Here is a 12,528-nt window from a genome sequence, read left to right on the forward strand (position 1 = left end):
TGCTCTCATGCATGCCTCAGTGTTGCTTGCCTCGAAATGAGCATAGAAGTAATTTAGCTCGTCTGGTAGGCCTGTGTCACTGCGCAGCTCGCGTCTGTGCTTCCCTTTGTAGTCTGTAATAGTTTGCAAGCCCTGTCACATAAGACGAGCATCTGAGCCGGTGTAGTACGATTCAATCTTAGCCCTGTATTGACGCTTTGCCTGTTTGATGGTTCGTCGCAGGGCATCAGCAGGATTTCTTATAAGCTTCCGGGTTAGAGTCCTGCACCTTGAAAGCGGCGGCTCTACCCTTTAGCTCAGTGCGAATGTTGCCTGTAATCCATGGCTTTTGGTTGGGGTATGTACCTACAGTGACTGTGGGGACGACGTCCTCAATTTACTTATTGATAAAGCTAGTGAATGATGTGGTGTACTCCTCAATGCCATCGGAAGAATCTGGACATGTTCCAGTCCGTAATAGCAAAACAGTCCTGTAGTTTAGCATTTTTATTTATTTTTATTTTATTTAACCAGGTAGGCAAGTTGAGAACAAGTTCTCATTTACAATTGCGACCTGGCCAAGATAAAGCAAAGCAGTTCGATACATACAAGAACACAGAGTTACACATGGAGTAAAACAAACATACAGTCAAACATACAGCATCTGCTTCATCTGACCCCTTTTTTACAGACCGAGTCACTGGTGCTTCCTGCTTTAATTTTTGCTTGTAAGCAGAAATCAGGAGGATAGAGTTGTGGTCGGATTTACCAAATGGAGGGCAAGGGAGAACTTTGTACGCGTCTCTGTGTGTGGAGTACAGGTGATCTAGACTTTTTTACATATATCACAAACCCCGGAGGTGCCTTATTGCTATTATAAACTAGTTACCAACGTAATTAGAGAAGTAAATATAAATGTTTTGTTATACACTGGTATATGGTGTGATATACTACGGCTGTCAACCAATCAGCATTCAGGACTCGAACCACCCTGATTATTATATGTCAGCTGACATAATTGGGTGTGTTTCGTAAATTGCTACCAGTTTTGCCTCAGACTGCGTTCTGGGCAGTTCTTAAAATTCAAAGCAGATTGTAATTTCATAAATTCAGAGTGTTTCGATCTCAGATCGTTCAGAGTGCACACTGGCAGAGGAGTAGGGTTGATCCGAGCATTCTGACCTCACAACCGCCGTCAAGTACACAAGCTAACTGGCTAACGTTGGCTAGATTGCTAGCTACTTCCAGACACAAATGAGAAAACACGTCACTGACTATTTTACTCGCCTTAGCAGAGCTGGTTAGGCTGTTTTCATGTTATCTAAAGCGTTAGTAACTGTAACTGTGCTGCTAGCAACAATTTAATTACGCTTCTTTGCTGACGTTTACTGACGCCGGTCATATTCAACCGGTGTTGAACGTTCGTAAATTCATCAGTTATTTTGCGCTCTGGCACACTCAGACGAGAGCTCTGAAATAGGAGTAGTTAGCCAAAATGAGTTTACGAACACACCCAACTTGTCATAACGTGTCATAATATGGTCATAACACTGTCATGACCCATATATTTACACCTGATCCATATATCCCCTTCATTTGAACGTTTGCTCCTTAAATCGTTTTGTTGTTGTAATGAGTTCTTTACAATCATGTTTTTTTTCTCCATCATTTTAAATAACTTGTAGAAAATACGGTTTATGACACTGTCATGCAGCATTACTGAAATTAAGCTAGCTAGATGACTGGCCAGGCACTAGCCACTAACTAACGTGGACTGCTGACTCATTGGGCTCCAGAGTGGCGCAGTGGTCTAATGCCGTGATTTGGAGTCCCATAGGGCGGCGCACAATTGGACCAGCATCATTAGGTTTTGACCGAGGTAGGCCGTCATTGTAAATAAGAATGTGTTCTTAACTGGCTTGCCTAGTTAAATAAAGGTTAAATAAATAAAAAATGACACATTCTGTGATACATTTGAGTTAACGTGCTCATATCAAGAAACACATACCAGACCTTTTGTGGTAAGGTCAAAATAACAATTAGTGGGCTCGTTTTTTTTTTATGATCAGACAGTGAAACTAAAATTGATGTGTAGCTAGCTGTTGAGGATTTTCTTTATTTCCCAATTAATTTGGTGATCAAGCTGAAACTGTGTTTCCCAAGTCGTTGCTCATGCCGCGTTCAAAACACCTGGGGGCTCGCAACTGGGAACTCGGAAATCTCCAACTTCTGCATTAAAAACAACTGGGAACTCGGAAGAAAAAAAACGAGCTCAGACTGGGAAAAATCGATTTGAAAGGTCATCCAACTCGGAAACTCTGGCCTCTTTCAGATCGTATTTTCCCAGTTGTTTTGAACGCTGCATAACTGCTCAAACCAGCGGAATCGAAAATGTGCTTTGTCAGTAGCTGTGACGTAGGGTTCAGCCTGGACTTGATGGACAGTCGGAAGAGCGAATGAAATGGTAGGAGGGACAACACAGCTTCAAGTGGTTTCAGATTTCACATCCTGCTTTACAGAGGCAGAGAAGAGGTATCCGTGTCCATGCGAATCAGGGCTACCGCTCAATGCAAGCCGTTTAGATGTACCGCATGTTCAGAGTAATAAAAACATGTTAGTCAAGCTCAGATGCAAGCTTGGGTGCATTGTCCAATCTATTAGGTGCATAATCCTAACAGGGTGGAAATTTGGAGCCAAAATGAGACACTTGAACTGGATTTTAACTTCTCTATCAAACATATTTTAACATTAAAACATTTGGTTAATTTTGCATAACCGGGTGGAAGTTTGTGAGTAACAACATGGAAAATAGATCAAACAGTGTTTATATGTATGTGGCGTTGCACCATTGTTTTCCCACCACAGAAATGATGACACTTCCTGAATGTGGTGTCATTGTAGGAAGGAGTTGTTTTCTTAAATAGAGAATTACAACAAACTAACAGAGTGGAAAGTGATATCAGGGACACGGAAAATCTTTAAATAAATAAATACAATAATCATGAAAATAAAACGTCATTGATGAGAGAAAATTTAACGAGAAATATAAAATGAAGAGACTTGATACAAAACTCCTACATCCACAAAAACATTTTTTAAATGCATAACATTTCCCTTTAAAGATCCATATTTTTGCGTTTAAGATAATGGACACCTGACCTTGTATTTAAAGCCTTTTGAAATCCACATTTTATACTAAATAAAACGTGATATTTCCTGGGCACAGAAGACGCACAGCATCTCAGCAACGACATGACTAGCTGGTAGCTCAGCTGTTAAGAGCGTTGGGACAGTAACGGAAAGGTGGTTGGTTCGAATTCCTGAGCCGGCAAGATGAAAAATAACTACTGTTCTACCCTTGAGCTAGGCATTTTGTCCCCCAACAGCACCTACTCCCCGGGCGCCGATGAAATGGATTAAGGCAGCCCCTGATTCAGAGGAAAAACACATTTCGGTTGAATGGGTATCCACTTACTGCCTTTCCCCAAAGGTACGTAATGACCTGACTAGACCACGAAGGAACAATTGTCCAGACAGAGGATGGAGTTAACGAATAGACGGTTTATTAACCCGACTTAACACAGGCTACTGTTTGGCCGTAGCCCACGCCAAATAAATGAAAGGTACACTACAAACCAACCGTGACCTTCTCTTGTGAAGCCCAGACGTAAGAGAGAGAACAATGGCTAAACCCGGTCTTAACTTCCAATGCTCCATCCCCCTGCCCAACCCCCCTCCACGCCACTCCGCCAACCACCAGGCTGCCCGGTATCAGAACATTCCAGGCATTCCCGTGATTGGCAGATAGCAGGTTGATTGGCATGACCCCGCGAACACTGGTAAGTACGACACAACCCACCAATAGCCTAACACATAACCCACAACTGTCTGTGCGGGTCGCTACAGTATGTAATGGCTACTCAGGCTGACCACTAGAAACACGGCTACTATGGTAAACCTTGCTTGATCAGCTGAGCAAACCTTCTCCAGCTAGCAGCTTTGTGTTAGCTTGTTTGAATGAATGGCCATTGCGGTAGCTGGTTGGTGAAGCTGAACGGCACCAATGTTCTGGGACTGTTGTAAGCAATCAGCATGTATCTGATTCTGACAGCCGGTGACGTTGTAACAGTTGGCCAACGTGATAACATCGCAGCTAGAAACAGTCAGCTGTGCTGCAGAACTCAGCGCACTTATCACGACAGAACAGAAACTGCCTTATCATGAAAACGTATTCGTGCTATTAGCTAGAATTTCACTACACTAGCTACAACTGGCGTTGTTAGCATCCCTTTCGTTTCATATATGGATTGATTTAAGACCAGTTCAGCCAGTATGCAGCAAGCAGATACTGACTAGGTTGCTCATTTTCGTGCACATTTCGATTTTCATAAATACTGAGTGTTTTGCGAGTTATCACACAGATCAGTGCAGACGTGAGACAATGGGGTTTACAGAGGGAGTTCTGTTTCTGTTCGAAAGAAAAGCCAGAATCCCGTTGTAACCCCCAAACCTAAACACACTAATAAAGCCTACTGTCATGTCCTTATTTGGAACCAGAACTCCTCCCCGACCCCTCCCTCCATCCTTTCCCCATCATCCTCTCACTGCCCCCAGAGAAGGAGAAGAGGGAGTGATAGAACACTGTGTGTGAGAGAGAGATAAGAGGAGAAGGAAGGGTCGTTAAGGGTTTTCCAGTAAATAATACTTTCACTTTCAACGGTCACCGGAGAAGAAACAGCGTCTGCCGCTCGCCTAACAGAATACAGTGTCCTTCACTGAGGGACTCTCAGGAATTATTACAGGGAATGGAGATTGTAATACTTGTTTCATTATTGTCTCTGTATTGTGACTTCACCGGTAAGTTAGACTTCTGGTCTAGTACAATGTTGTGATACAGGTGCTTGGTAAATTAGACTTCTGTTCTAGTACAATGTTGTGATACAGGTGCTTGGTAAGTTAGACTTCTGGTCTAGTACAATGTTGTGATACAGGTGCTTGGTAAATTAGACTTCTGTACTAGTACAATGTTGTGATACAGGTGCTTGGTAAATTAGACTTCTGGTCTAGTACAATGTTGTGATACAGGTGCTTGGTAAATTAGACTTCTGGTCTAGTACAATGTTGTGATACAGGTGCTTGGTAAATTAGACTTCTGGTCTAGTACAATGTTGTGATACAGGTGCTTGGTAAATTAGACTTCTGGTCTAGTACAATGTTGTGATACAGGTGCTTGGTAAATTAGACTTCTGGTCTAGTACAATGTTGTGATACAGGTGCTTGGTAAATTAGACTTCTGTACTAGTACAATGTTGTGATACAGGTGCTTGGTAAATTAGACTTCTGGTCTAGTACAATGTTGTAATACAGGTGCTTGGTAAGTTAGACTTCTGGTCTAGTACAATGTTGTGATACAGGTGCTTGGTAAATTAGACTTCTGTACTAGTACAATGTTGTGATACAGGTGCTTGGTAAATTAGACTTCTGGTCTAGTACAATGTTGTGATACAGGTGCTTGGTAAATTAGACTTCTGGTCTAGTACAATGTTGTGATACAGGTGCTTGGTAAATTAGACTTCTGTTCTAGTACAATGTTGTGATAAATGTGCCTAAGTATTTTTTTTTCTGTTTCGATCTAATATTTTAGTACTTTATGTATTTACTATTTTAAATGAAAAAATTGGAAAGCCTGTGTGTTACGTGGTACAGAGTGAAATATAATATAATTTGGAGTGAAAAGGTTCTGAGTTGATCTGGCCTCTACGCCCTTCTCCCTCCTTTCAAATTCTGTAGGAATGCATCTTCCTTCCTTCCTTCCTTCCTTCCTTCCTTCTGTCGTGACGTTGTATTAGTTAATGTGACGACTGTTGCTCATCGAATGATTAACGGTTTATAATTACGTGATTAAATGAATTAAGCAATGAATCAAGCAATTATTAACTCATTAACCTGGGGCACCATGGGAACATTGTTTTGATTGAGTTTCTATTTCCCAAATTAACTCAAAGGATATCAGAATATCGATTACAACAGTCGCTAAATTAATCAATTTCCTCTACAGTCTCATAATCTGAAAGTCGTATAATCCGGGAATCTGCACGGACCCGGGCTTTACCACTGAATTTACCACACCAATCTTAGTTGATTATTTATTTACTAGCAAGCTAAAATGATGATAAAAATGCACATACACAAAACACAGTCTAGCTATTGATTAGGACTTAGTATAACGGGCCAACACACTATGGCGCTTGTTACCCAAAATGGGGATTTTAAAGAGAGAGAAAGAAAGGAAGTACACGAGAGAAATATACATTTGGGTTCATTTGTCAGCCATGCTTATTTAAAATTAGCCTTGCCCCGAACTGCCGCTCTTATGGGTCAGAATATAATGATGTAATTACGTGTTGGAGTTCTCAGGTGGGAAGCTCCGCGTGGGTCGTTTAGGCTTCTAAATGACGCAGTTCTCCGGCGCAACTCTCTGGTTGTCCTCACGATGTCAGTGTCCTTCTTGGCTAAGTGGTCTGATCCTCACCCTTGATCGGAAAGGGGTCTTCTGAGGACAGACAGCTCTGTAGCTCAGAGCTCACAGCTTCGGCTCGAATGGTGTCGATACCACGATTCAATGGAGAGTGGAGGCTGGGTGGTTCGGCTTGAGTTCACCCGCTTAGACACAGCTACTCGTCCGTAGCTCGTGTAGAAAAATATTTCTTTGTCTTCAACCTTGTGTTTCGTTTTGGGGTTCGTCGACTTTGTTAGACCTTAGCTGCAGCTTGGGGTCAATAGTCCTCAATGTTAATTCTTCACTCTCCTGTCTTATACCCTCGGGTCAGAAGTGGGTGTAACCGCCTTTAGGGCAATTCTCTGGGCGGACCAAGTAAAGGGGGCAAGGCTTAGATTTGGCTAAAAATCAGATTTTAGACACTAACTTCACATTTCATCTTTATCAAAACATTCTGTTTGATTTGGATATTTTCCAAACAGCGTACAATGTATAAACATCAGGCATATACTGGGAAAACTCTTAAAGGTACAATGTTTTCATAATAACGTCATCTCTTAACCTTTAAAAACAAATACAAAAGTTACATACATTTTAATATTCCACTTTTCGTCATAACCACCATTGTGGCTGACGGAAACCATTGTTCCAAAGTCCCTTTATTGCATGTTTAATGTTCTGAGGCCAGTTCTCCATTGTTAGGACAAAGGAATTTCTCTGTATTATGGGCATGAGGTGTCATAAAACCCCCACATCTTCAGACCCCTAGATCTCTCCTCCTCTGTTGGGGGTTTGGGAGATAATCTGCAGGGTGGTGGTCTCCTGTACCCTGACCTGATCAGGACAGTCATGACACTTCCTTCCTTCCTAGAGTTAAACTAGTCACTCATTTGACATGGTATGATTGGTGAATACTAGGGAGGGGTTGCTTCAACAGGTTCTGTGTGTGTGTGTGTGTGTGTGTGTGTGTGTGTGTGTGTGTGTGTGTGTGTGTGTGTGTGTGTGTGTGTGTGTGTGTGTGTGTGTGTGTGTGCATGTTCTTCCTCCTTGTGTGTGTGGATATTTCTGGGTTATGGAGTGTAACATGTAGTTGATTAACATTCAGATAGATAAACATTAGACAATAATATTGTCCTGTTTGGTTTGAACAATAAAATCAAATATAACAGAACAATAAAGTTTTAACTTGACCTTGGTCTTCCAGATGCTGAGTGCCTGGTGATCAGTCCTGCCAGGCTGGTGGTGAAGTATGGAGACCCAGCCTCCTCTAATTGCAGCTCAGATACCCCTGTACAAATGGGCTGGGAAGCCACCCAGGGAGGGACGGATCTAACAGACAAGGAGGTGAAGTCCCTAAACTGGAGGGTGGACAGGTAAGAGGGGCAGACACAGCTGAGACTTTTAAAACCCACCTTTTTAGCCTTTAAAGTGGCAAACAGTGGCAGCTGGCTACTTTTTTTATGTTTGAACTTAAACTGTGATATTGCCTTTATTTGCTATTTTAAATGCAATTTAAATCAAGTTGGTTATTGTTTCAACTAAGGATTGCTGCTTTAAATAAAATGTAATGTGATTTGACAGTGTGACTGACTGGAATATCAAACCAACATGCTACACAGAAGGAGGCCAGTGTCTGAAACAGCTGAACATCACAGTTTATAGTGAGTGACGTCTCTCTCTTATCTTCTCTGGAGTTTCTGAATGTATTCTTAGTATGGCTCTGCACTGTTAAATCACTGTGTGTGTGTTTCCATTCCTCCACAGAGCTTCCAGACAGTGTGTCCATGACAGGCCCCTCAGGTCCGATGGTTGAGGGGAAAGAGTACGAGTTTAAGTGTCTCATCCAGAAGGTCGCTCCAGTTAACAGTCTCAATGTGGCCTTCTACAAAGCCTCTGCCATCGGTAGAAAGACAAAGACATTGTTATATGCACCAGATGTACCAAGGCAGACCACCAAGGAACCTATTAGTGGGGTATATCCCCTGCTGTGGTCCCCCAGTAGAGGTGATGATGGGGCCCAGCTCTGGTGTTCAGCCCTGTTAGGACTGGGAGAACTGGGACCCCAACCTCCTCCTGAAGTGGTATCAGAGCCCTTCAACCTCGCCGTGCACTGTGAGTCTATCTGTTTCTCTGTGACTCGACTGGTGATGTGTCTGCACTGTTCTCCTTTACTCTCGGTCTCTGCTCTCTTGGTCTCTCTCGGTCTCTCTGCTCTCTCTGCTCTCTCGGTCTCTCCCTGCTCTCTCTGTGTGTGTGTGTGTGTGTGTGTGTGTGTGTGTGTGTGTGTGTGTGTGTGTGTGTGTGTGTGTGTGTGTGTGTGTGTGTGTGTGTGTGTGTGTGTGTGTGTGTGAGAGAAAAGACTGGGGGTGAGAGGCCAGAGTGGGCTGGTGTGAAATATTGGGGGGAGGAAAACAGAACGATTGGACGGAGGGGAGAGAGGGCAGGGGGAGGGACAGAGGGCAGAGGGAGGGAGAGAGGGCAGAGGGAGGGAGAGAGGGCAGGGGGAGGGAGAGAGGGCAGGGGGAGGGAGAGAGGGCAGAGGGAGGGAGAGAGGGCAGGGGGAGGGAGAGAGGGCAGGGTGAGGGAGAGATGGCAGGGGGAGGGATAGACATCTGAGAATCTGACTGAACACTACTTGAATGTAACATTACCAGAGACATTATAAACTCCTGGAAGGATGCATCCCAAATGGCACCCTATTCCCTACATAGTGCACTACTTTACCCTGAGATACATCCCTAATGGCACCCTATTCCCCATATGGTCAAACGTAGTGCACTATATAGGGCAGGGGTAGGCAACCCAGTAACACTTTATCCATCTGTAGATGCTCTACAGACTATCTACTAACCCTAACCCTCACCTTAACCCTTATCTTAACCCTAAACTTAACCCTAAACATAACCTTAACCGTAAATGTAGTAAGCTTCTGCTTATCAATGGATAGTTTGTTGATATTATGACCAACTGGATTATCCAAATAAAGTGTAACTGGCAACCCTGGTTCTGGAGGGCCACAGGCACTTCATGTTTTTGATTTAAACCCACCTGGAAGACCAGGTGTGTTGAATTTAGGCTGAACTGAACTGATCAATTTAATGTTGTCTTTACGTATACTAAATAATATACAGTGCATTCGGAAAGTATTCAGACGCCTTCACTTTTTCAACATTTTGTTACTTAACAGACTTATTCTAAAATGGATTAAATCATTTTTTCCCCCTCATCAATCTCAACACAATACCCCATAATGACAAAGCAAAAACAGGTTTTGGTATTCTTTTGCAAAAACATTTCTAATAAAAAACTGATCACATTTTCATAAGTATTCAGACCCTTTACTCAGGACTTTGTTAAAGCACCTTTGGCAGTGATTACAGCCTCGAGTCTTCTTTGGTATGACGGTGCAAACTTGGCTCACGTGTATTTGGGGAGTTTCTCCCATTCTTCTCTGCAGATCCTGTCAAGTTCTATCAGGTTGGATGGGGAGCGTAGCTGCACAGCTATTTTCAGATCTCTCCAGAGATGTTTAATCTGGTTCAAGTCCGGGCTGTGGCTGGGCCATTCAAGGACATTCAGAAACTTTTTCCAAATCCACTCCTGCGTTGTCTTGGCCTTGTGCTTAGTGTCGTAGTCCTGTTGGAAGGCGAACCTTTGCCCCAGTCTGAGGTCCTGAGCGTCCTGGAGCAGGTTTTCATCAAGGATCTCTCTGTACTTTGCTCCGTTCATCTTTACCTCGATCCTGACTAGACTCCCAGTTCCTGCTGCTGAAAAACATTCCTGCCACCACCATACTTCACCTTAGGGATGGTGCAAGGTTTCCTCCAGACGTGACGCTTGGCATTCAGGCCAAAGAGTTCAATCTTGGTTTCTTCAGATCAGAGAATCTTTTTTCTCATGGTCTGAGATTCATTTGGGTGCCGTTTGGCAAACACCAAGTGGGATGTCATGTGACTTTTACTGAGGAGTAAAAGTCCATCTGGCACTACCATAAAGGCCTGATTGGTGGAGCGCTGCAGAGATGGTTGACCTTCTGGACAGAGGAACTCTGGAGCTCTGTCAGAGTGACCATCAGCTTCTTGGTCACCTCCTTGACCAAGGCCCTTCTTCTCCGATTGGAACAGCTCTTGGAAGAGTCTTGGTGGTTCCAATCTTCTTCCATTTAAGAATGATGGGAGGCCACTGTGTTCTTGGGGACCTTCAATGCTGCAGACATTTTTTGGTACCCTTCCCCAGATCTGTGCCTCGACACAATCACGTCTCGGAGATCTATGGACAATTCGTTCGACCTCAGCTTGGTTTTTGCTCTGACATTCACTATCAACTGTGGGACCTTATGTAGAAAGGTGTGTGCCTTTCCAAATCATGTCCAATCAATTGAATTTACCACAGGTGGACTCCAATCAAGTTGCAGAAACATCTGAAGGATGATCAATGGAAACAGGATGCACCTGAGCTCAATTTTGAGTCTCTTAGCAAAGGGTCTGAATGCTTTAAAAAAAAAAATTAGCAAGCATTTTTAAAAGCCAGTTTTCGCTTTGTCATTATGGGGTATTGTGTGTAGATTGATGAGGATTTAAAAATTGTTTAATCCATTTTAGAATAAGCCTGTAACATAACATGTGGAAACGTGAAGGGGTCTGAATATTTTCCGAATGCACTGTATCAAACATGCCAAATATTGGCAAAAGATCATAATTGTGCTGCCTGTGTAATCACAGCCTAAACATCTGTTTCCCTCCTCAGCATGTTCCTGTCAGGCTGCTGGAAGTGCCATGGTGGCGGTGTTTCTCCTCCAGCTCATTCATTGGCTGTAAGACCACTTCCTGAACCCACTGATTGGCTGAATACATGTGATTATTTTCCAACCCCCTCCCACTGTGGCTGTCTGTCCACTTTCTGCTAACTATTGATTTATAATTGTCAGGCATATGTAGAGAGTCAGGAAGCAGGTGCAGAAGGACAGTTTGATAACGATGATGCTAGTTAAATGAACAAAACAGGGGATGAGTACTGAACATGAAAACAAACCTCTACTGCCTGATGACTGAAGCTACTGAGGGCTACATGAAGGGAAGGTAGTCAAGATGATGATGAAGTCCAGGTGTGGGTAATGATGAGGAGCAGGTGTGGGTAATGATGGAGAGCAGGTGTGGGTAATGATGGAGAGCAGGTGTGGGTAATGATGGGGAGCAGGTGTGGGTAATGATGAGAAGGTATTATGATGGTTAGTAGACAGGCGACGTCGAGTGCTGGAGAGAGGGAGCGAGTTGGCGACCTGGCCATATCCACATAGAAATGTGAGTTATAGATATGTCATTCTCATTGAAAGCAAGTCTAAGAAGCGGTAGATCTGTTCTACATGCGGTATTTCTATGCTCCCCTTTCTTATTAAGTTTCGTTTTTTTCTGAGTGATTTCTGCATAGTGCAGCTTTGATTGATTACCATGACAACAATACTTTTGATAGTATTACCTTGTACCTTTATAATTTTGCCTTCTACATATAATGGAGTTCATTCATTTGACAATGTTATTGCCTGTATTTGATTTCACGATCTCAGACCATTCTTGATGCCCATTCATTACTTCATTCTACATTTCCTTATTATCTTATGGAGTCAGATCAAATACAATTTACTATTTACTTTGTTCATATACAAATTACATTGTCTGATTATGGTGAGGACTTTTTGTTTAGTTTTTTGTCTCTTTTATTATCTGAGTATTGTATCAGTTTCAATAAATAACAACGTTTTTACTACTTTGCAAATATTTTGATTTTAAACGATGACTCATACTGTATATAAAACAATACATACACAAATACTGTATATGTGTATATACACCTACTGTGACGCCTGCTCCCGCTCTCCCTCTCTGCTCGAGGCTCCAGACTGCCTTCATCATGCACACCTGTCGCCATCATTACGCGCACCTGCGCTTCATCACCGGTCACCATCACGCGCAGCAGCGCATCATTGGACTCACCTGGACACCTTTCATTTCTGACTTCCGACTTCAGTCGGACAACTGGGAACTATGAAAGAA

At 42.9% G+C, this 12,528-nt stretch overlaps 1 protein-coding gene across 2 annotated transcripts; it reads left to right on the forward strand.

The window, feature by feature from the left end:
* The first annotated feature begins 4,632 nt into the window (after positions 1–4,632).
* LOC115178131 (uncharacterized) lies at positions 4,633–12,241 on the forward strand. 2 transcript variants are annotated; one of them, XM_029739165.1, is made up of 5 exons: positions 4,633–4,836; positions 7,683–7,851; positions 8,060–8,139; positions 8,243–8,590; positions 11,225–12,241. In XM_029739165.1, the coding sequence occupies exons 1-5, from the start codon at positions 4,785–4,787 to the stop codon at positions 11,293–11,295; spliced, it is 720 nt and encodes a 239-aa protein (XP_029595025.1). In that variant the 5' UTR covers positions 4,633–4,784; the 3' UTR covers positions 11,296–12,241. The 2 variants fall into 2 exon arrangements, with proteins under 2 accessions (XP_029595025.1, XP_029595026.1); XM_029739166.1 differs by having other exon boundaries at positions 4,635–4,793.
* Positions 12,242–12,528: the final 287 nt, after the last annotated feature.

Source organism: Salmo trutta, chromosome 38, assembly GCF_901001165.1.
Source record: "Salmo trutta chromosome 38, fSalTru1.1, whole genome shotgun sequence".
Classification (NCBI taxonomy): Eukaryota; Metazoa; Chordata; class Actinopteri; order Salmoniformes; family Salmonidae; genus Salmo; species Salmo trutta.